Below are 22598 nucleotides of genomic sequence, written 5' to 3' on the forward strand. Positions count from 1 at the left end.
ATGTTTGGATTTTCTTGGAAATAAGAGACTCACAGGAAAGAAATAGCATCTCTGTATAACCACAGCTCCATCTTCCTTTTCTTTGGCTTCTGTGCAGATTTGAAAAAGGGCGCATCTACACATTCATTGGAGAAGTCGTTGTCTCTGTGAATCCCTACAAGTTGTTGAACATCTATGGGAGAGACACAATCGAGCAGTACAAAGGGCGTGAACTGTACGAGAGACCTCCGCATCTTTTTGCCATCGCCGATGCTGCTTACAAGGCCATGAAGAGGCGATCAAAGGACACTTGCATTGTGATATCAGGTATTTAAGGAGTTCCCTGTACTTCCAAGGTCAATATATATTTAACTGACTTGGTACTCAAGGGTCCGAACAATTGATTAGGTCTCTTTTGAAGTTAAAAGCTTAAATAATTTTATAGGAGAAAAAAAAAATGTAATGCCAGATTATTTCTATCATTTCTGAGCATCTGCTAATCTTGGTTCATTTACACATTACATATTATGTTTGGATGGACTTCTGGTCAATTTTGTAGACTGAGATGACATGGGAAATTCATCCTCCCATCTCAAACACGGAAAACTACTGGATAAAAATGTAACAAAAATTATTTTAAATAATCACAGAATGAAACCAGGAAAATGAAATCCTGAGGTACCAAAAAGGAAGAATGAACTCCAAGTCAGACTGGTGAACGGGAGCTAGTGACCAGGGACATACAGAGGCCTGGGGGCTGGAAACAGGCTCTCAGACCTGGGGGCCAGAGCTTTAAAGGCCGCAGAGGGGGAGTCAGGTGACAGACCCTGGGTGCCCAAGTACAGGAGCCAAGCCCTCTGTGTAAAGCTGAGCTCTTCAAGGAATCTTGTGTAGTGAGTTGGGAACAAGAAAATACCTGCCCACTGACCCAGGATACCCTCTCCCAAACTGTGGGACTTTTTTTTCGTGCTAATAATACCTCATATTCGCATGAGTGGCTTTATACTTTTACAAGGCTTTGGTGATCTTTATTCCATTTTGGTTATCAGCGCAGCTCTCTGATTGGTAAGTAGGACAGTTGTGTTTCTACTTCACAGATGAGGATATTAAGGGTCAGAGAAGTGAGGCAACTTAGTGTTGGAGTTGAAGAATTATATCCTAGGGCTACATTTTATTAAAACAAATTTTGAAGGCAGTATTATTGCCTGATTGTAAAAGGTGGCGGGGTGCGGGGGAGGCAATTTTACAAGTGTATAAAGTGAAAGCAAAAAGTCCCTTTCCCTTGAATACCTTGTCCCCCCCAAAATTCTAGCAGTAACGCCTGTGAACAATAAAGCATTTATCCTTTTAAACATTTTCTCTGTGTGTGCAAATATGTATAGTCACACATGCATATGTAATTATAAATATAGAATTATAGAATTATGTTATAACTGCTATTACATAACTTGTTTTTCCATTTAACAATGTCTAGTGGACATCTTTTCATTAGAGTACCTATAGAAGTAGTGCATTCTCTAACAGTTGTGTAGTATGCCATTGAATAGTTGAATCATAATTTATTTACCCAATCCTCTACTGATGGGCATATTATTTTCAGATTTTAGCTATAACACATAGTGTAGTCTGCAGAAATAGTCTGAAAACCTTTGAAGATTATCATTGGATTATATTAGTATTTTTAGTATTTCTAGAGTATAAAATTCTACAAGTGGAGTTTTGGGTCACAAGGGATAAACATTTAAAAATCTGGGTTGATAATTATAAACTTATCCCTCTTCCCCTCCTTATGTCAGTTGTCATGCTTTTTCTGTGACACCATATGTCTGGAGCTTGCTGCTTTTGTTTTGTTTTTTCACTAAAATTTCTCTAATTTTCTGAAAAAATTATTTCATCCCCATTAAGATTTTTTAAAACTCTGCCATAGAAAACAAAGTTATATGAGTTTTGCCGTGGCCACTGTTTGTCACTTTCTTGTTTCTTTTCCAATGGACTTCAGAGTCACTAAGTACTAAGACTTTAAGGAATTAGTTTACCACGTTTTATCCCTCGATATTTTTACTAAGTAAATCTTGATCTGTAATCTGTTATTTTGCTTCTACAATAGTTTTAATTTTTTCAACATGTTCAGACCTGTTAGAACCAATCCCATATCAAGACAGGATGAAATAACTCAAAAAAACCCCAAAAAAACCAAACAATGAAACATAAGGGATTTCAAATGAATAACTAATGTCAAAACTTGAAATTATTCTATTAAAAATTATTCCTCTTGGTTTAAGTTGTGATCTTAAGCCTTGCACAATTTTTCCCCAGGGGAAAGTGGAGCTGGTAAAACGGAAGCCAGTAAGTACATCATGCAGTACATTGCGGCCATCACCAACCCCAGTCAGAGAGCGGAGATTGAAAGGTAAGGGCAGTCTAACAACGGGAGGAAGTTCTCACTGGAGCTTCATTTTCTATACAGACTTGACTAGGTTAGGCCTAAACTCTGATATGCATGGAGTGTTTATTAATGGTTAAACTACTTTGATTCCCTTCCTGCATACTGTCTCTGTACTTTTATTTATATCCCTCGATTTCTATATTTGTTTTTAATAGAAAGATACTGCTAAGGTGATTCTAGTCTATCACCACTGCCTTCAGTGTTATGTGTGCTCAGCAAAGATGTTATACTTACTGGTAGCTGTATTGTTCAAGCTCACACAGGTTTCTTGCTCTTTCTACTTTACCAGCATCTTTTCTAAACTGTGTTCTACACTCCCTAGAGTGAAAGGGGGACTCTAGGAGGCAGATCCATGCTGTTCCATCATTGCTAGAAGCAGAACCTTGGTATTAGAAGCTCTGAATAGGGTTCATTTCCTGAACGGGTTTCAGGCCACATCATGCTCTGCTCACAGCAAGATGCGTGATAAAGCAGGTACGCACTTTCTGGGGCCCAGTGTTCAGCAGAGTGTCTGGTACGTGGTATTTACGTAGTAAATATGTAAGGAATGAAGGGATGGGTTTTTTTAAAAAAAAAAGAAAGTAGGAAGTGTGGCTATAAAGCAACATGACTTGACTTTCTTATGTGGTGTGGACTTTTTGAAGAGGAAAAAGCAAGAGCTTTCCAAAGTTGCTACTTTGAGGGTCAGTATTTATTTACAGAAGAGTCACATTCTGTATATACATCTCAATCTTCAGTTTTATGAATAGAGAGAAAGGAAGCTGGGTTGGTCTGAAAGCAGAGAATTTGGACTAGACTACCCTGCATGGGTAGAATTGGGCTAGATTGCCAGGTCAAAAGAGGTATTTTTCTTAATAGTGATACATCCCCAATTCTGATTCTGACTTTGCAACCTAATAGGACAAGAACAAGGATATAAGTAAGTTTTTTAAATTTCCTTTGGAGCTGAGGAGAGTAACTGGCTGAGAACTAAATTTTATTTCTAAACCCAGTTGGTACAGTGGAGTAAGGCATATTTACATTTACTAGTTTATTTATTTATTTTTTATTATTATTATTTTTTTGGCTGCGTTGGGTCTTTGTTGCTGTGCTCAGGCTTTCTCTAGTTGCTGCGAGTGGGGGCTACTCTTCGTTGCGGTGCACGGGCTTCTCATTGCAGTGGCTTCTCTTGTTGCAGAGCACAGGCTCTAGGCGCACGGGCTTCAGTAGTTGCGGTGCGTGGGCTCAGTAGTTGTGGCTTGCGGGCTGTAGAGCGCAGGCTCAGTAGTTGTGGTGCACGGGCTTAATTTCTCCGCGGCATGTGGGATCTTCCGGACCCGGGCTTGAACCCGTGTCCCCTGCATTGGCAGGCGGATTCTTAACCACTGCACCACCAGGGAAGCCCCATTTACTGGTTTTTTAAGAGCATATCTTACCACAGTTTTATAGACACTTTCCTTTATTTACCATAAGCAAGCAGTTTCCCTTGCCCCAATTATAAGTATACTTTCATTCGTGAGGAGATAAATTTGTAGGGTCACTTAACAGTGGTAGTGGAAGGACCAGGGGATCCGGTACATCAGGTTATTTCGGCGATATGCCCATATAAGAGGGATTTTGTCAGTGAAATAGAAACAAAGGCATAAAGACTAGAATGAAGTTAAAATATATCCACTGGGAGAGACTGCTCTATAAAGAGTAAGCATTCATCGAATAAAGAATGACTTAAATACCTGGTACCAAAGAGAGAGTCTGTACAGCTTCAGACGAAATGACGAGCAGTTTCTAAACTAATCAAGACCACATTTATGATGTATTAACCAAATGCAGTAAATTTCACTAGGCTTTATAAGCAAGAACTTTAAAAAATGGAGTCATTTTCTGTATCACCCGTTCTTTTCAGAACATCTCTTTTTAAGATTTTTCTTTATGTAAATAAAATATGTTCATTTAAAAGAATAACTAAAATTTACAGCATGATGTAAAACATGAAAGTTCCCTGAAATTCCACCCTACCTACCCCATCAACCTAGGTAACCATAGTGAAGTGTGCTGTCCCCTCCAGATTTGTAAGCATTTACTAACACGTGTGTGTGTGCACACACACATGCACCCCCCCCCCCACACACACACACACAAATCCTGCAATACATATTATTTTGCAACTTCATCTCACATTCATTAATATATTCTGTACATCTTTCTATGTCCCTACATATTATACTGGGAAACAAAAATTTATTTTTATCCATCCCTATTGGTGGACATTTAGGTTGTTTGCAATATGTATATTTTTTGATGTTACAAACAATGTTACAGTCAGCATCTTTGTACACAAATTTGCATGTCTTTTAATGAAATTTAGTTTCTTTAAAGTCCCAGCCTTTAAAACTTCTACAGCGACTTTCATTTATCTGTGTTAAAGAGTGAAGAACATGTTGCTTAAGTCCAACTGTGTCTTGGAAGCTTTCGGAAATGCCAAAACCAACCGCAATGACAACTCAAGCAGGTTTGGAAAATACATGGATATCAACTTTGATTTCAAGGGGGACCCTATTGGTGGACATATCAATAACTACTTACTGGAGAAGGTAAAAAGTGCTTAATTTCTGAGGGTAATGTTTGCAAATGCTGATTTTTTTTTTTTTTTTTTTTGCCCTAGAATTGTCTTTTCAAATTGAGTTATAATTAACCTACAATATTAGTTTCAGGTGTACAATGTAGTGATTCAGTATTTTTATACATTCTAAAATGATCACCACAGTAAGACCAGTTACCATCCATCACCATACAAAGTTTACAGTATTATTGACTATATTCCCTATGTGTACATTACCTCCCCGTGACTTATTTATTTTGTAACTGGTAGTTTGTACTTCTTAATCCCCTTCACCTATTTCATCCATCCCCCCAACCCCATCCCCTCTGGCAACCACCAGTTTGTTCTCTGTATCTATGAGTCTGTTAATGCTGAATGTTTTTTTTAAAAACCTGATTATATTAATAGAATTTCTTTCATTGCCCCAAAGTAGCTTTTAATCCTGTTCTCTGTCCCTTCCTGCTCCTCAGTTAGCTTTCTTTGGCAAAATAATCTCTTTTTGTGATCTCTTATTAGCACTTACAGTATCAACCTGGGAAAAGTTGTAGACTTTGTAGGTAAAGGTTTAGGTGGGGGGAGGGGGGGCCAACTTTGGGTAAGGTTTAACAAAAACCTATCTAGGACTAATCACTACTACTCCTTCTACACATCCTCCCATGTTTTTATTTTAATTGATTGGCAATCTCGTTTTCTTCTAGTTTCTCTTTGCTCACTGCTTTATAGTAACATAGATGTACTTTGTGATCTTACAGCCTAATTACGAAGCATACTGCATTTGGTCTGTAAAAACTTAGAGTGTGTTTTTATCTGCCCATGTGAATGATAGGCCCAATTTGTAGAAGATTCCAGTTAAAACTCTCCTCTTGGGACTGCCAGAGAGGTTGTGTCCTAACTAATCTTGAGTAGATTCGCCTGGTTATTACAGTTAAGATTGAACTTTACTAGGTTAAGTCTTCACCTTGAATTGTACTCAGATTTGAACTGACATGCCTTCTCAGTTAAGTGTTTTCCATCTCAATCACACCATAGCAATCTTTATGGCAGCAGAATGCCATATAAATCTTATTTTTGTTTGTTAAATTGAAGTCAAACTGTTAAGGAAATCTTGTTTTATCAGAGTCAGTTGAAAAATGACAGGAAATGCCAGTTATTATCAGTCTTTTTTCCAGAATGTTTCATGGCTTCACTTTATGTACATGCTCAAATCAAAAGAATCCTCTTGAATGAACATACATTTTGAGTCCTCTCTTAAGAGCAATCTTTTTGAAACCATCTAAAGCAGAGGTCTCTGTATATGGATTTTGTTCAGCTCACTTTATTACAGGATATAAGGCATTGCTCTTTGACATACCAGCAGACCCTCAGGAAGGGAATGTTGAGAATATTCCTCCCTAAACATTCCTTCCTGTTCTCCCCACTTGCAATCCCCCCACCCAAAAAATTTCCTCTTTAGGCTCTAGGTTTAAAAAATCAAAATAGTTTCATTTTCAGAAAGTTTAAGGAACTCTGTTTTTAAAAGAGTAAAAAGAATTATCAAAAAATTGCACAGAAAACCCCATAGAGGAGATCTAGTTTTAGGTTGGTCCCATCTGTGTGGTCTTTAGGACATTTCAGTGCACTGTTGATACAGGATTCCCTGGGAAAGTGGCTCTCACTTTCTTTTAGGAGTACATTCTCAGATTAGTGATTTTTTAAAAATTTATTTTATTGAAGTATAGTTGATTTACAATGTGTTAATTTCTGCCATACAGCACAGTGATTCAGTTATATATGTATATTCTTTTTCATATCCTTTTCCATTATGGTTTATCACAGGATATTGAATATAGTTCCCTGTGCTATACAGTAGGCCCTTGTTGTTTATTCATTCTATATTATATATTCTATAATAGTTTGCATCTGCTAATCCCAAACTCCCAATCCATCCCCCCCCAACCCCTCTCCCCTTTGGAGATCACAAGTCTGTTCTCTATGTCTGTGAGTCTGTTTCTGTTTTGTAAATAAGTTCATTTGTATTATTTTTTAGATTCCACATGTAAGTGATATCACATGGTATTTGTCTTTCTCTTTCTGATTTGCTTCACTTAGTATGATAATCTCTAGGGCCATCCATGTTGCTCCAAATGGCATTATTTCATTCTTTTTCATGACTGAGTAGTATTCCATTGTATATATGTCCCTCATCAGATTAATGATTTTAATGTGCTTTTTTTCTTTTTTTTTTTAGTCTAGAGTGATTGTGCAACAGCCAGGAGAAAGAAGCTTTCATTCTTTCTATCAGGTTAGTAATCTGTTATGCAGATAGATAATCAACCATTTGCTCAGTTGTACAGGAAATGGATGTTTTTATTTGGGGCTCTCTCCTGTCCTGTGCCTCCCATGCCTCCGTTGGCCCACAACACGTTACACATGCGTGCACACATGCATACACCCTACCCCGTGGGCTTCTTCAGAGACTTGACGAGCATGGCTGTTATAAAGAGCTAGCAGGTGGTTAACCAACCAGACGCCTGCCTTAGTTGAGCATCCCTTGTGTTTCTTTGCAGTGTAGGTAACATTTTAATGACCCTAAAAGCTTTTGAAATGGTACATTCTGAATATGTTAAATTAATTTTGTCTTATTTTTGAATTGAAGCTTTTGTTCCCATTTTGGGGTGTTCCAGAGATGGGAATAGAAATTCAGGTTGTTTTCGTTAAAAAAATCAATTTTAAAAATCCAATAGTTACATCTTCTCAGTAAACCAAAGTGTGCAGTTTAATATAGAGGATTTGAATGTATTGCCTTCTAAAATGCACGTTCTATGTAGAAGGACTATGCGTATTGTATTTGTGTTTTTGTTGGCAGTTCGCCATGTTTCCAATAAACTAGCTTTCTACCAAATATAAGAGTTCTGTTCATTTCAAGAACCCGTAACTTTTTCCGCACTTGAGTGAAAGTGTTGGAATTTGTCTTTGTCCACCACTGCAGTCCTGGTTACCCAGTTGTCCTTTCCTGGGATATAGAGATTGATGAGGAAAAGCTGTTTGTTTCCAGTGTGATTCAACATATGACTGGCTGCTGACACCTCTTAGTTCTGAGGCAATATTGACTTTTTCTGAATTTGAAACATAATCCTATGCTGTCCAGATAACAAGGCTGCTAAGCACGTGACCACCACAGAGCGCGAGCTCCTGTTTTACAAATGGCCACAGTCAAAGCAAAACCTTTCATGCCAGTTATGTTGTGAAAGGGCTAAGACTTTTTTAAGTAATTTTCTCATGACTGTATAACATTGTCCATCACTGATGATGTTGAAGCCATTGCCTTCGAGGTTTAAAAAAAAAAATCCTCAAAGCTAGAAACAGGAGGACCTAAGTGAATTAGCCCAGAAAATGAAAAAAAGCTAGACTACCAGTAAGAATACATGGTGTGTTGGGTTCAGGATGTATTTTGCTAACTTATTTTTAATTAAATATGTTTCAGCTACTCCAAGGAGGTTCAGAGCAGATGCTCCGCTCTCTGCATCTCCAGAAATCCCTTTCATCCTACAACTACATCCATGTGGGAGCCCAATTAAAGGTAAGAGTTTCCTTTTTGAGATGATTCAGAAATAGAATCAGAGAATCAGAAGGGACATTAAATAATTATCTGGTCCAGCCTGCTGCCTTTAGGCAAATGAATGGCTCTTTTATTCTATTCTATTTTTAAAATTCTCAGGGACGGAGATTCAATATATTATTGACTCAATAACTTTGCTTAATAACCCATTACTGTATTTTATCACCATCTGATAGGAAAGAAGTTTCTCTCTTATGATCTTGTGGGGTTTTTAAAAATTTTTAATCCTATTACTTTTATTTTGACACTATAAAAATATTGTTACAAGTAGGAAGTCCACCGCAAAAGAAGGTACCATATCATTTGGCCAAAGGCAAGTTGGTAAGACAAAAGAAAGTTTAAAAGCACTGTGGTTATAAATAAATAAATAAATAGATAGATAGATAGATAGATTAGATAGATAGATAGCACTGTGGTTGAAAATGGATGTCAAAGATTGCCATTCACTGTTTTTTCCAATAATGATTTTGATGTATCCTAGAAATAGTTTTGTGACCCTTGGAGCATTTCTATTCAGCCTTCAATTTTTTTCCATTTTTTTCCCCTTTCTTTGCATGTAAGCCCTTGCTCACACATATGCAGATCTTTTTGCCCTTTTATTTCTAATTAGTTTTCTGCTATATATATAATACAATTTCTGCTAGCCATTTTATAGCTAATCCTAGTAATATAGTAGTTTATTGATGATAGGTTATAAAACAGTAATTGCAGTGTTATCCAATTTTGTTGGGGGAAAGGTGTGTGTGTGTGTATATATGTACACACATACATACACACACGCACACACACATACACATACACACATACATGAAATAAGATTTGGAGGGAAATAGACCAGGGTTTTACTTGTTTACTCTGGATGGATGAGATTATGGATATTTGTGTTCTTCTGCTTTTTCCACATTTCACATTTCTTCTATAATTAAAAATGCACAGCTTTTGTAGTTGGGGGAAATATAAAAGAATTTATAAAAGGAAAGAATCTAGATGTGGGAGGTGGTTTTTTTTTTTTTTTTTGGTAATTTTTGCTCTTCATCTTAAGCTAATTATATCTGCATTACTTGTTTAATGGTATTTTTATTATTGTGCATATAAATAAATGATATTTAGGGTTTTGCAATTAATTTTCCATTGTTTGAAATTTAAGTTGCACGAATTTTTTACTTTTACAGTCATCTGAGAACAGGATGTTTGCCTGAAAATTAATTGAAAGCAAACAAAACACCAGAGGGCAATACTCCAGCTTTCTGAGAATAGGTCAGAGGTACTTAAAGATGTATAAAGGATTGTAAAATCAACACTTAAAAAGCCAGTGACTGAAAATATTCTTTTTAAATCAAATTGTCTTATTGACCAAGTGGCTTTTGGCCCGGTCATGTAGAGCCCCACAGAAAGCAAGTATTAAATAAACATTTAGCCTTTTTTTCAAAGCTAAATTTAGCTTAGGTTCCCTTTCCATCAAAGTTTTCCATTCCTATTCCTCCCCCTCCTTTTTTTCTGCCTCTCTAGTAAAAACAAAGAAGCAATACATGATCACAGACAAAGCCTAAAATAAAGATGAACCAAAAGGAAATAAAAATATGCCAAAGCTCACCATCCAGAGATAATTGTTGATAACAGTTTATGTGTATATATTTATTCATGGAATCATATAATAAATCCTGATGAAATAAACCTTTTATTATATTATAATATAATCATTAATATCTTCCCATGTAAACAAATATAAATTAATAGAATGATTTTAGTAATTATAAAGTATTGCACTCTGTGTATCATACTTTTACTTAGCTATTCTAAAATATAGGACTCATGTACAATTACGACCCTGTGGGTTGCAGGTAAGGTAAGACCCAATTAAAAGTCACCAAAAACAATAAGGAACTTGGTTATCTCACATAACAAGAAGCCCTAGGATGGGGCAGCTCCAGACGTGGTTAATTCAGTGCCTTAACAATGTTGATAGGGACCCAGATGTTCGTTTATTTGTTTCTCCCACTTACCAATTCTGCCATCCTCACTGGATCGGGCTCGTCTGCTACAGCTGATTTTCCTCATGGTCCCCAAATGGCAGCAGCAGTTCTAGGAGTCACAGGCAGAGGAAACGTTCCTGGCCGTAACCCTTGATAAGCTAGGGAAACCTCATGTCTTACGGACCAGAATGGCATCACATGCCCATGGCTGACCAATCACTTGGTAAAGGGAATAAGGTCCCTGTGATTTGTTTAGACCAATGAAGATTTACCTCCTGAGGCTGGCACCAATCCTGAAGAACGGGTGCACTCAGAGAGGGGTAAACAAATCAGGGTTCTATCAACAAGAAAGAAATGGGGCTGGGGAATGCCTGTTAGGTAAGCAGCCGACAGTTCTCCTCAGTAGGACACGTAGACTTTGTGTCTGGTTTCTTTGCAGTTTTGACATGGTTACAGCTTCTAATAATAGTAATATCTGATACTCGAGTGCTTTTTATGTGCTAGGAACTAGGGAGGTGCTTTATATAAATTCTCATTCCATTCCCACAACAACCCTGTAAGAAAGGTATTATTATGCCCATTGTACCCACGAGGGAATTGAGACTTGACAAGGTTAACTGTCTCACTCAGAGAACTGGGAGGGGGAAGAGCTTGCCTGGTCGTGTCCTGGACGTTAGAGGACCACATGCTCATCAGGCAGAGGGGAACCCTCCCTGTGCTCTTCCGTAGCAGGTGAGCATCTGGCCAGGTCTCTGTGTCCCGGCCAGAGCAGAAACTCACCAAGGAAGAGATCAGGCCCTCCGCAGGTGCTGCTTTGGGAAAACTGCTAAGATAGGCAGTTACCGTTGCTTTATTGTAAATTTTATTGACACGCTTGTATTTCCAACCTGAGGGCTACAGATCCTCAAGGCAGGCGATTTATCTTTGAACCCCCGTCTTAGTCTAGCTGGGCTGCTACAACAGAAATACCATAAACTGGGGTGCCTTATACACAACAAAAGTTGATTTTCACAATTCTGGAGGCTGGGAAGTCCATGATCAAGGCACCTGCAGAGTCAATGCACGCTTCCTGGTTCAAAGGTGGTGCCTGCTTGCTGTGTCCTCACAGGGCAGAAGGACCAGGGATCTCTAGGGTCTCTTTTATATGGGCACCAATCCCATCATAAGGGCTTCACCCTCAAGACCTAATCACCTCCCAGAGGCCCCACCTCCTAACACCATCACCTTGGGGGTTAGGATTTCAACATACGAATTTGGGGGTCAGGGGACAGACATTTATTCTACAGCAGCACTTCTGTGCCATTTAAAGATCTGACTTGCTGAATGTTTGTTGAATGCCTGAAAAAGTGAAGTGATAGTCCCAGACCATTTCCCAGACTAGCTTGCTGAATGATCAAGGCAGGCCACTTGGCTTTGGGAGGCCTGCTCTTCCTCACCTGTGGAGTAGAAAGCCTGACCGTACAAGCGTGGGAGTGTTGTTACAAGCCTGGACAAGACTAATTGTGGAACAGAAAGCCACAGACGACAGTAGCTAGGCATATGTCTCGGAGGCTCCGTCAGTCAGAGTTTCCATTTGTGGTCTCACATCTCATGCCACTTCCTCCACACATCCTGGAGCTTCTCTGAGCCAGCTCAGGACTTGCTTCCTCACCAAAGTTTCCAGAAATGTTCCTGGTGCTTGTCTTAGGTGACGGCGACTCTCACAATTGGGCATTGTGGGTGCTGCGTTATGTTTCCACCCCTGAAATCATTTTTATTTTCTTTGAATACCCATCATCCCTTCAATGACTTACTCCAAAGGCATCAAGACCGTGGCTACACTTGAATTTAGTCTCATAGTTTTTGGATGTTAATGCTCACATGCAGTGTCTGTGACCTCAGTTTCCTGTTTTCATTCCTAGTCGTCTATCAATGATGCTGCAGAATTCAAAGTAGTAGCTGACGCCATGAAAGTCATCGGCTTCCAACCCGAGGAGATTCAAACAGTGTATAAAATTTTGGGTGCTATTCTTCACTTGGTGAGTGGGGACGCCTCTCAGAATTCTTCGCCTCCCTGTGGGACTAGGATGTTCTTTCAGAAGGTTTGGGGTTTTATAAAAAGTAATTTATGTAGAGAAAATTCCTCTGACATTTTGAAGAAATTACTCTATCTGTAGTTTCCTCCAACGTGTTATAATAATATGAGGGATTTTCCAAGCCACTGTGGGTTTTGAGACTGTGGCTTTAGTTCACTGCCTTCCTGGTATGTCAGACTTCGAACTGGTTAATTTCAAAGGTAAAAGAGTTCAGCAGTGATGTGACCACCAGTGGGATAAGCTAAAATCTTTTGAACGGAGCAAATTTCTAAAGGCATTTGAAACATAGAATCATAGATTTCTAGAACTAGAATTTTGATTATCTCATTTTATAGATTGGAAATGACTGGCTTAAAAGCACATCCAGTTCATTGCAGCCAACACCACGGACCACCCTGGCCCACTTATGCACAGGTTATTTTCCACACATCACACCAACCTTAGAAGTAAAGAACCATCGGTCGGAGTCCTTTCATTACTGGCTATATGATTAGAGATGTTGAAAACATAATGAACATGTAACCTGGTAATAAATGAGTGACAACATGGATACAAATCTGGAGTAAAAACGACCTTTCACTTTCCTGCAGCGAGATTTAACTCTAAGTGAATCAGAAATACACAGGACCTATATGAAAAATATTATATAGCAGTATATAAACAATCTCTTAAATGTTCCTGACTAGGAAGACTTTAACATTCTAAATTGTCTCATTCTTTCAACTAGTTTATAAATACGGTGCAACAATAATCCTTCAGAATCCAAAGAGGAATTTTGTTTTTCAGTTGACGTAATGATTCTAGAATTTACCTAGAGCAATAAACATGTAAGAAGGTCGAATAAAATGTGTTAGAGTAGTAGGGTAGGGGGAGCAGGGGAGAGGAGGCACGACTAATTCCACCAGGTTTAAAATGATAGTAAAAGCCACAGTACTTTAAAACTTGCTGCATAAATTCAGCACCAGATTAATCAACAGATTAGTTCATGTGCTGGACACTTGGTAGATGGCTAATAAGTATTTATTGCTTATTGAATGAGTGGAATATAAATAGACTCAAAAACTTGGTGGAAATTAGTATGTAATAAAGGTGATATTTCACATCAGGAGGAAAAGCTAGACTATTCGATTAATGGTGTCGGAGCAACTAACCATCTGAAAAAATAAAGTTAAATCCTTACTTTACACCACATACCAACATACATTCTGGTGGATAAAAAGCTTAAATGTAAGAATAGCTGTATGAGGAATAGAAGAAAATATTAAATATTCATAAAATCTTCAGAGTAGGAATGATCTAAGTAAAACACCAAAGAAAGAGAAACCCGGAAGCAAATGAGTCATAGATTTGACTACATAAAAATGTAAAATTTCCATCCATCAAAAACATATGCTGAAAATTAAAATACAGATGAGTGTCGGGGGAGGAAAAAATGCATAAAACACTAGGTTTTTATATGTTGAGATATTAATGTATTTAGGAAAATAGGCGCTCCAAACAAGGTCCCTTGGAGTTCTCTCTTAAACTAGCAAATATATCCCTGACATCGTGTTTCAGAATCTCATTGGAAGTGGTGTGTCTTGGTTTTTCTCTTCTGATACAGGGAAATTTAAAGTTTGTAGTGGATGGTGACGTGCCTCTGATTGAAAATGGCAGGCTTGTGTCTATCATAGCAGAATTGCTGTCCACCAAGACAGACATGGTTGAGAAAGCCCTCCTTTACCGGACGGTGGCTACGGGTCGTGATGTCATCGACAAGCAACACACAGAACAGGAAGCCAGCTACGGCAGGGATGCCTTCGCTAAGGTGGGATTTTAAAGGCATTGTGTCTGCCTTGCGAGGGTTCTGGTACCAGAATTTCTAACATCATGGGGAGGAGGTGTTTCCATACACCGCCAACTCTCTGTGATGCCAGCTGGGTGTCCTACAACTTAACTCAATTCTAACACTGTCTACCAGAGATAGTATCACATCCCACAGGTTAAGGGCTCAGTCCCGCAAGTCTGTCCCCCAACACACACGCGCACACACACACACACACACACACACACACGCTTATCACCTGTGCTTCTGACCAACCAGCTATAGGTGGGAAGTACCAGCAACCTCCTCCTTGGATTCCATTAATTGCTAGAGTGGCTCACAGAACCCAGGGAAACATTCACTTACATTTACCAGTTATTAAAGGATATGATAAAGGATACAGACCAACAGCCAGATGAAGAGATTTACAGGGCAAAGTCTGGGAGGGTCCCGAGAACAGGAGCTTCCGTCCCCTTGGAGTTGGGGTACATCACCCTCCCAGTGTGTGGATGTGTTCGCCAACTGGGAAGCTCCCAAGCCCTGTACTTTGGGGATATTATGGAGCTTCCTCATGTAGGCATGGTCAGTTATTAACTCCATTTCCAGCCCCTCTTCCCTCTCTGGAGGATGAAAGGTGGGACTGGAAGTTCTAAGCTTCTGATCGTGGCTTGGTCTTCCTGGTACCCAGCCCCCAGCTAGGAGCCCACTCAGAGTCACCTCAGTAGAGTAAAGATGCTCCTAATGCTCTTATCACGCAGAAATTTACAAGGGCTTTAGGAGCCCCGGGTCAGGGATGGGGTCCAGGACCAATATCAGAACAAGAGATGCTCCGAGTGTTCTTTTTTTTTTAAACATCTTTATTGAAGTATAATTGCTTCACAATGGTGTGTTAGTTTCTGCTTTATAACAAAGTGAATCAGCTACACATATACACACGTTCCCATATCTCCTCCCTCCCGCATCTCCCTCCCTCCCACCCTCCCCATCCCACCCCCCCAGGCGGTCACAAACTCCGAGTGTTCTTATCACTTAGGAAATTACAAGGGTTTCAAGAGCTCTGTGCTAGGAACCAGGGGCAGAGACCGGTATATTTTCTATTATCTCACAGCCTGGTGTTGATCTCAGTTTCATTTTTAGTGAAATTCTATGAGGAGGTGTTCAGACGTTCCTTGAAAGCAGGTTAAGCCTCTTGAAACCAGAGTGGCGCTTTTTGACCATCACGGTCTCAACAACACCCCATGGCTGTGAGCATCGCTGCCAGAAACATTCTCAGAAAAGCAGAAGCTGACTGACCGGGGAGCTCAGGGCCCCTCGCTTGCACAGGCCCCTCTTGTGGCCCTTCGTTTTGCTTTCCTCACTCGATAATGCTTCGTGCAAGTCCCCTTCAAGCCAATGGATGGACCCATTGTTTTAGTGTCTGTGTGGTGATGGGACCATAATTTATTAACCATCCACCTCTTATGTCATTCACCTTGTTCCCTTTTTTTTTTGCCACTACAAACAATGCTGCATCCTTGTCCATCTTTCCTGACACACCAGTGCTTTTATTTCAGTTAGATGGCCTCCCAGGAATGAGCAGGTCAAAGGACACCCCGATCTGAAGCTTTAAGTGACTGATTTTCTGGGTGTGCAGTGATACCTCATTGTTACTTTAGTTTTCATCGCTAGTGTATTTGAGCATCTTTTCCTATTTTTGTAAAGTATTTACATCTATTCTGAGAATTGCTTGGGTATATGCTTTGTACATTTTTCTTTGGGGCTGTTACCTTTTTACTGTCCATTTGTAAGAGCTCATAACTTTAACCCATTGTCTGTTATCCATGTGGCAAATATTTTATTTTCCCAAGTTTACATTTTCTCTTTTTCTTGTTTGCTGGTTGATTAGGTTGCTCCATATTCCATTTTTTACTCTTGTAAACCTCTTGCTTGGTTTTTAGTCTTCAGAGGAATTTGAATTTATCCAAATGCAATGGAGAGTGGAATATTTTAAGCAGAGGCAATGTCATCAAGTTTGAATTTTTAAAATGATGGCTCTGACCTTAGTATGAGAATCTTATGGGGCTCTGACCTTAGTATGAGAATCTTATGGGGCAGTGGGTAGGGCAAGGGTGGAAGCAAAGAGACCAATTAAGAGGATATTTCAGTAATCCAGGAGGATGATGATAGCAGCTTGGGCAGGGAAAGTAGCAGTGGAAATGGGGAAAAGAGGATGATTTGAGACAAACTGTATCTGGAGAATAAAATCCACAGGACCTGTTGTTCTGGGGATGATGGAATCAAGGATAATTTCTGACATGGTCCAACCCACCTCTCCTGTCTCATTTCCTGCCATATTCCAGACTCGTTTCTCCCCTTTACCACATTAGACTTCTCTCAGGCCTTACATGTTGTCTTTATCCCTTTATCCTTCCAGCCACAGGGCCTCTGCACATGCTGTTTCCTCTGCCTGGATTGTTCTTCTCTCCCCTCTCACCTGGTTAACTCTTACCATCCTTCTGATCTCAGCCCACTTTCTCAGAGAAGCCATCCCTGACCTTTCTGAACACTGAACAGGTTGAAGTCTCCTCACATCCCATGCTCCTCATCTGTGTGCATGTGTGCACGTGTGTGTGTGATTTTCCTTCACTCTACTCCCTGAGCTCCTTGGAGACAGAGACAATGTTCATTTTACTTGGTACAGTATCTCCCACAAACTGCACAGAGCAAGTACCCAGCAAACATTTAATGAGTGAATGAATCCCCAAGTTTCTGTTTCTATTTATTTATGGTTAAAAGTTGGGTAGGAAGGACTTCCCTGGTGGCACAGTGGTTAAGAATCCGCCTGACTATGCAGGGGACACGGGTTTGAGCCCTGGTCCAGGAAGATCCCACATGCCGCAGAGCAACAAAGCCCGTGCACCATAACTACTGAGCCTGCGCTCTAGAGCCCGCGAAGCCACAACTACTGAGCCCGTGTGCCACAATTACTGAATTCTGCGCACCTAGAGCCCATGCTCCTCAACAAGAGAAGCCACCGCAATGAGAAGCCCGCACAATGCAACAAAGAGTAGCCCCCGCTCACCGCGACTAGAGAAAGCCCACGCACAGCAACAAAGACCCAACGCAGCCAAAAATAAAAATAAATTAATTCATTAAATTAAAAAAAAAAAAGTTGGGTAGGAACAGTTTTAGGAGGTGGGAAGATCAATAGTCCAGACAGGACATAAGTTTGAGACAGCTGTGAGACATCCAAGAGTGTTATCGGGTAGGCAGTCAGACACGGGAGCCTGGAGCTCAGAGGAGAGGTCTGCATTCAGGTGATACATTTAGGGGTAATATTATATCACCGTTCTTTAATGTTGCATGAAATGACTTAGAGAGGAAGAGATAGGGAGTGAAGAGGACTAGGAAGAGCTCCAACTTTTAGAGATCAGGTAGAGGAGGAGACCTACTAAAGGTCACCGAGAAGGAGCAGCCAGTGAAATAAGAGGAAAATGAAGAAAGTGTGGATTCAGGACTTCCCTGGGAGTCCAGTGGCTAAGACCTCACTCTTCCACTGCAGTGGGCGTGGGTTCGATCCCTGGTTGGGGAACTAAGTTCCCGCATGCCACCTGGCATGGCCAAAAACAAAGTGTGATATTACGAATCCCAGAGAGCCCAATGTTTCAAGACAAGAGTAGGAAATTGGGTTGAGTGATGCTGAGTATCTGAGTAAGATGTCCCTATAGAGGTACAAGAAAGGGTCCATATAGAGGTGCTTGGGGTCCTTGATGAGCCATTTCAATGGAGTCATGAGAGAGAAGTGAAGGCTGGAGTGGCTGGAAGCGTACAGGGGGGAGGGGGAGGGGAGGAATGGAGGTGATGTGTATAGATGTGTGTAGGTGAAGAGAGAGGGTTGCTGGAGGGAGATGTTAAGGAAAGGTTTTCTAAAGATGTGACACTGCAGTGCACATTTGTGTCAGGATGTGAATGCGTGTGAGTGTGTGGTGCCTTTGTCCCTGTGTGTGTTTGCGTGTGTATGCTTATGCGTTGACTGTGTATTTGATTCTCAAGGAATTTGAAATGGTGGCCTTTTGGCTCAGATCTTTATTTAGCATTATAAATCAATGTTCATATATTTAGAATCCATAGGGCATAGAACTCATTGGTTCTCTGCTTTTTATAGTTGATGAGATTAAAATAAAGCAATGAAGTGACTTATACGAGGCAGTAGGCAAATTATTGGTATTAGCAGGGCACAGAAACACACCTAAGGAATGTTGTTGGAATACAACACATGTCGTGACCCATAATAATCTCTTAAAACTCCAAACGTCATGCATACGTCGTATAATTTTTAAACAGATGATGTGCATTTCTCATTTTTCAGCTTAGAGGATTAACAGCTATGCTAAACGGTAAGGAGGAGGTCAATAGGAATTTAATTCAATAGGAATTTAAAACTTATCACAAATCCAAACAGGGGACGCATTTCCAATGGGCAAGAATTTACGATGTCATTTTCATCACAGGCCATATATGAGCGCCTTTTTTGTTGGATTGTTTCTCGCATCAATGATATTATTGAGGTCAAGAACTCTGACACCACCATCCACGGGAAGAACACTGTTATTGGTGTCTTGGATATCTACGGCTTTGAAATCTTCGACAACAACAGGTAAACCAGATAAGATACTGAAAACCCTATTGTTTATTTTTTTTATTTGTTTGAGTCTAATTGATTCCTTTTCTTGCAGCTTTGAACAATTCTGCATCAATTACTGCAATGAGAAGCTCCAGCAGCTGTTTATTCAGCTGGTCCTGAAGCAAGAACAGGAGGAGTACCAGCGGGAAGGGATCCCCTGGAAGCACGTGAGTGGACTCGTACAGACTGTTCACGATAACGTCAACTCTTAGCATCTTGGGTATCTGCTGATCTTCTTGGGTCCTTGAAACACCTAAACCTTAGCTTTCCTTTTTGGGGTATTGAAATATTACAGTTCATTTTCAGGGTTGATAGGTGGGATTTCTCTAATTTGGTCGACTGTCTGGTTGGTGCCCAGAAAAGGCTGAGTTAAAAATCGGTAAACTTATGTTCACTTTACAGCTGATACCACATAGTTTTTTGATTCACATCTGTCTATTAGAGTTTAGCATCATTTATAAGTTATTCAGAGCAGCAACTTATGCCTTCAGTTGGCTGAACTTTGCTTCCAAATTGAGTTTCTTCCCCTTCCTTCTTTCTTTTTTTGCTCTGATTTCTCCTTTTTTCTTCTCCTACTTTGTAAGCCCGGTGGCATTTTATTGTCTTTGGTTAATGAGGTTCATATTCCCTGAAACCCATGCATGAAAACAGGTGTATTAACTTTGATTTCCATTTACTTTCCTTTGTGTCACACAACAGCTATCACCTCTCTTCTCCTGGCTCTCTGTGAACTTTGTATTTGTCACTAGTCTGATAAGATGCAGCCAGACAGTATGATTGATGCTGGGTGCAATACCACAGATCACAGCTAAAAACATGACAATTAGACCTCCTGCTCACGATAGAAATGGGACCCTGTAATTTTCTTTGAAATTTGTATTTTTAAACAATTTTGAGGACAGACATGAAAAATTCAAAAACTTGAGTTTCCATAAATTTCTGTGTTTATCCTTTTGCCAAATAGTATAGATAATGAAGTCCGTATTTGTATTTTGATATCCAATGTAAGCAGTAAAAAGCTATTTGAAATGCTGTATTTAAATTATTTTTATATTCCTTCCCATCTTCCTACTTTCCATCTCCTCTCATTCAGAAAAAGGAGATACTGATATAATAACTAGCTTTCCTGCTTCAAATTTCTTCTTTGCCTTCCATCCATCGTGTGTTAAATATTAGAATACTGTAACAATTTTGTTCAAGTATAGTAGTATGAATTCTACATATTTACAAATAAAGCAAAGGGTGTATTATTACTTTTTAATAGGAATACCTACAGTTTTGATTTAAAGAGTGAAGTCTCATCGCATATTTAAGATGTAATTCAATTCAATTACGTTTATATGCAGCTTTCTTAGAACAAATCTGTTGCATAACATAATACACAACTATAACTAGGGCTTAGGTTTTTATAGCAAACTTAATCATAAAACTTGTTATTCAGATGTGGTTCAGAGATATGGTCCAAAATATCCTTTAACAATCAGAATATCAAATTCCACAGGCATAGTTGATAAAGGGAAAAGTCAACAATTGCAGGAGACTATTTCAAACATCTGAAAAAGGAGCAAAAGCCCTTTAAAACAATTCTTAGTGAAATAAACCAAGAAAAATGTGACCTAGAGGTAACAGAAAGCTCACTACAAAATAATAGTTACTGAATACAGCCCGGGTCCCCAAATTAGAATCTCCATTCTGGGCAAGTATTTCCTTTAAAAACTCCAAACTTTAGAACATAGTGATTAATTTAAAAAAATTTTTTATTATGGAAAATTTCAAGCATACGTAAGAGCAGAGATCACAATATAATAAACTCATTGTACCCATCACTCAGCTTTAATAGTTATCAGTGAATTGCCAGTCTTGTGTCATCTGTACCCGACTCACCCCCAGATTATTTTGAAGCAAATCTCAGACATCACATTATTTCATCTGTAAATATTTCAGTGTGTTTCTCTAAAAGATAAAGACTTTTATAAAAATAGCCACGACACCATTATCACACCTAAAAAATTAACAGTAATTCCTTAATGTCATCAAATATGCAGCCAGTGTTCACATTTCACATTTCCTCAGTTGTCTTAGAGTTTTTGGTTTTGCTTTTACAGTTTGTTTGAATTTAGATCTAAATAAGTTACTTACGTTGTGATTGGTTGATAGGCCTCTCGAACATCCATCGATTTTCTCCTCTCTCCTCTCTCTCTCTCTCTCTATTTTCCTTGCAATCTTTTGTTCTTTAGAGTTGCCCACTGTCTGGATTTTGCTAATGGGGTTCCTGAGGTGTCACCTAATCTGTTTCTCTGTTCCTTATATGTCCTGTACATTGGTTATTAGATCTAGAGTCTTGACTGGTGTCAGGATCACCGTCTACTTCATAGGTGGTATGTGAACTTCCACCAAGAGATTCATAATGTCTTGTCTCCCTAATTGATTCGCCTTTACATGATTTTGGTGCCGTAGTTTACAAGTCATCTTTAGGTGCTGAGAACTTGACTCTGTTTGGCACAAAGCTGCTCTATTTGGAGTGAGGATGGGAGGCCCAGAGCCCTGTGCCCCTGAGCCATCCCCTCTCATCTCTCTTTGTCCCCTGCATCCGCTAAGAAACCTCCTGGGAATACCAGGTTGCCAGAAGAACCTAGTTTGAAAACCACGACTGTAAGCAGTGTTTGAAGCAACATTAAACTGTGAACCAGAAGCTACTGGACTCTTCAGCAAAGACTAATAATCACTTTTAGTTAGACAGTTGGAATTTGGGGAACTTAATTCTTTTGTTCTTGGCACAAAAGACTTAATCTTTAATTCCATAGTCGCAAAGTCTACGATTTCAGCTGTTAATTACTACAGAGTTCCTGCTTTTTGAATATTTTAAGGATATTTTTTCCAAAGATAGAAATAACTTTTCTCCATAATGAGAAATGTAATAAGTGCCCACAATAAAAGTAAATACTTAGACCAGGGCTCCTCCATCTCTGTACTAACATTTTAGACCAGATAACTGTTGTGAGTCTGTCCTGTGCTTTGTAGGATGTTTAGTAGTATCCCTGGCCTCTTCCCACTGGATGCCAGTAGCATTCTACTAGTCATGACCACCTAAAATGTCTCCAGACATTGCCAAATGCCCCTGGGGGGCAAAGTCACCCTCTGTTGAGAATCACTGATTTAGACAAACCAGAAAAGTATAAAAAACAAAGTAAAAACCACCCAGTTTGGGGGCTTCCCTGGTGGCGCAGTGGTTGAGAATCTGCCTGCCAATGCAGGGGACACGGGTTCGAGCCCTGGTCTGGGAAGATCCCACATGCTGCGGAGCAACTAGGCCCGTGAGCCACAACTACTGAGCCTGCGCGTCTGGAGCCTGTGCTCCGCAACAAGAGAGGCCGTGATAGTGAGAGGCCTGCGCACCGTGATGAAGAGTGGCTCCCGCTTGCCACAACTAGAGGAAGCCCTCACACAGAAATGAAGACCCAACACAGCCATAAATAAATAAA

General features: G+C 39.7%; 1 protein-coding gene across 9 annotated transcripts in view; it reads left to right on the forward strand.

Annotated features, from left to right (window-relative positions):
• The window catches only part of MYO1D (myosin ID), a 350018-nt gene that overhangs the window by 99979 nt on the left and 227441 nt on the right, over positions 1-22598 (forward strand). For all 9 annotated transcript variants that reach the window (XR_005017834.1, XM_036837322.1, XM_036837323.1 and 6 more), the window contains exons 2-10: positions 98-306; positions 2296-2389; positions 4830-4995; positions 7231-7284; positions 8467-8562; positions 12476-12592; positions 14253-14456; positions 18944-19089; positions 19169-19283. Coding sequence is in view for 8 of the 9 variants with exons in the window: in XM_036837322.1 (XP_036693217.1) it covers positions 98-306; positions 2296-2389; positions 4830-4995; positions 7231-7284; positions 8467-8562; positions 12476-12592; positions 14253-14456; positions 18944-19089; positions 19169-19283 (1201 nt within the window). In the remaining variant the exon portion in view is untranslated. The remainder of the gene's footprint in view (positions 1-97; positions 307-2295; positions 2390-4829; positions 4996-7230; positions 7285-8466; positions 8563-12475; positions 12593-14252; positions 14457-18943; positions 19090-19168; positions 19284-22598) is intronic.

This window comes from Balaenoptera musculus, chromosome 20 (genome assembly GCF_009873245.2).
Source record: "Balaenoptera musculus isolate JJ_BM4_2016_0621 chromosome 20, mBalMus1.pri.v3, whole genome shotgun sequence".
In the NCBI taxonomy this organism is placed as follows: Eukaryota; Metazoa; Chordata; class Mammalia; order Artiodactyla; family Balaenopteridae; genus Balaenoptera; species Balaenoptera musculus.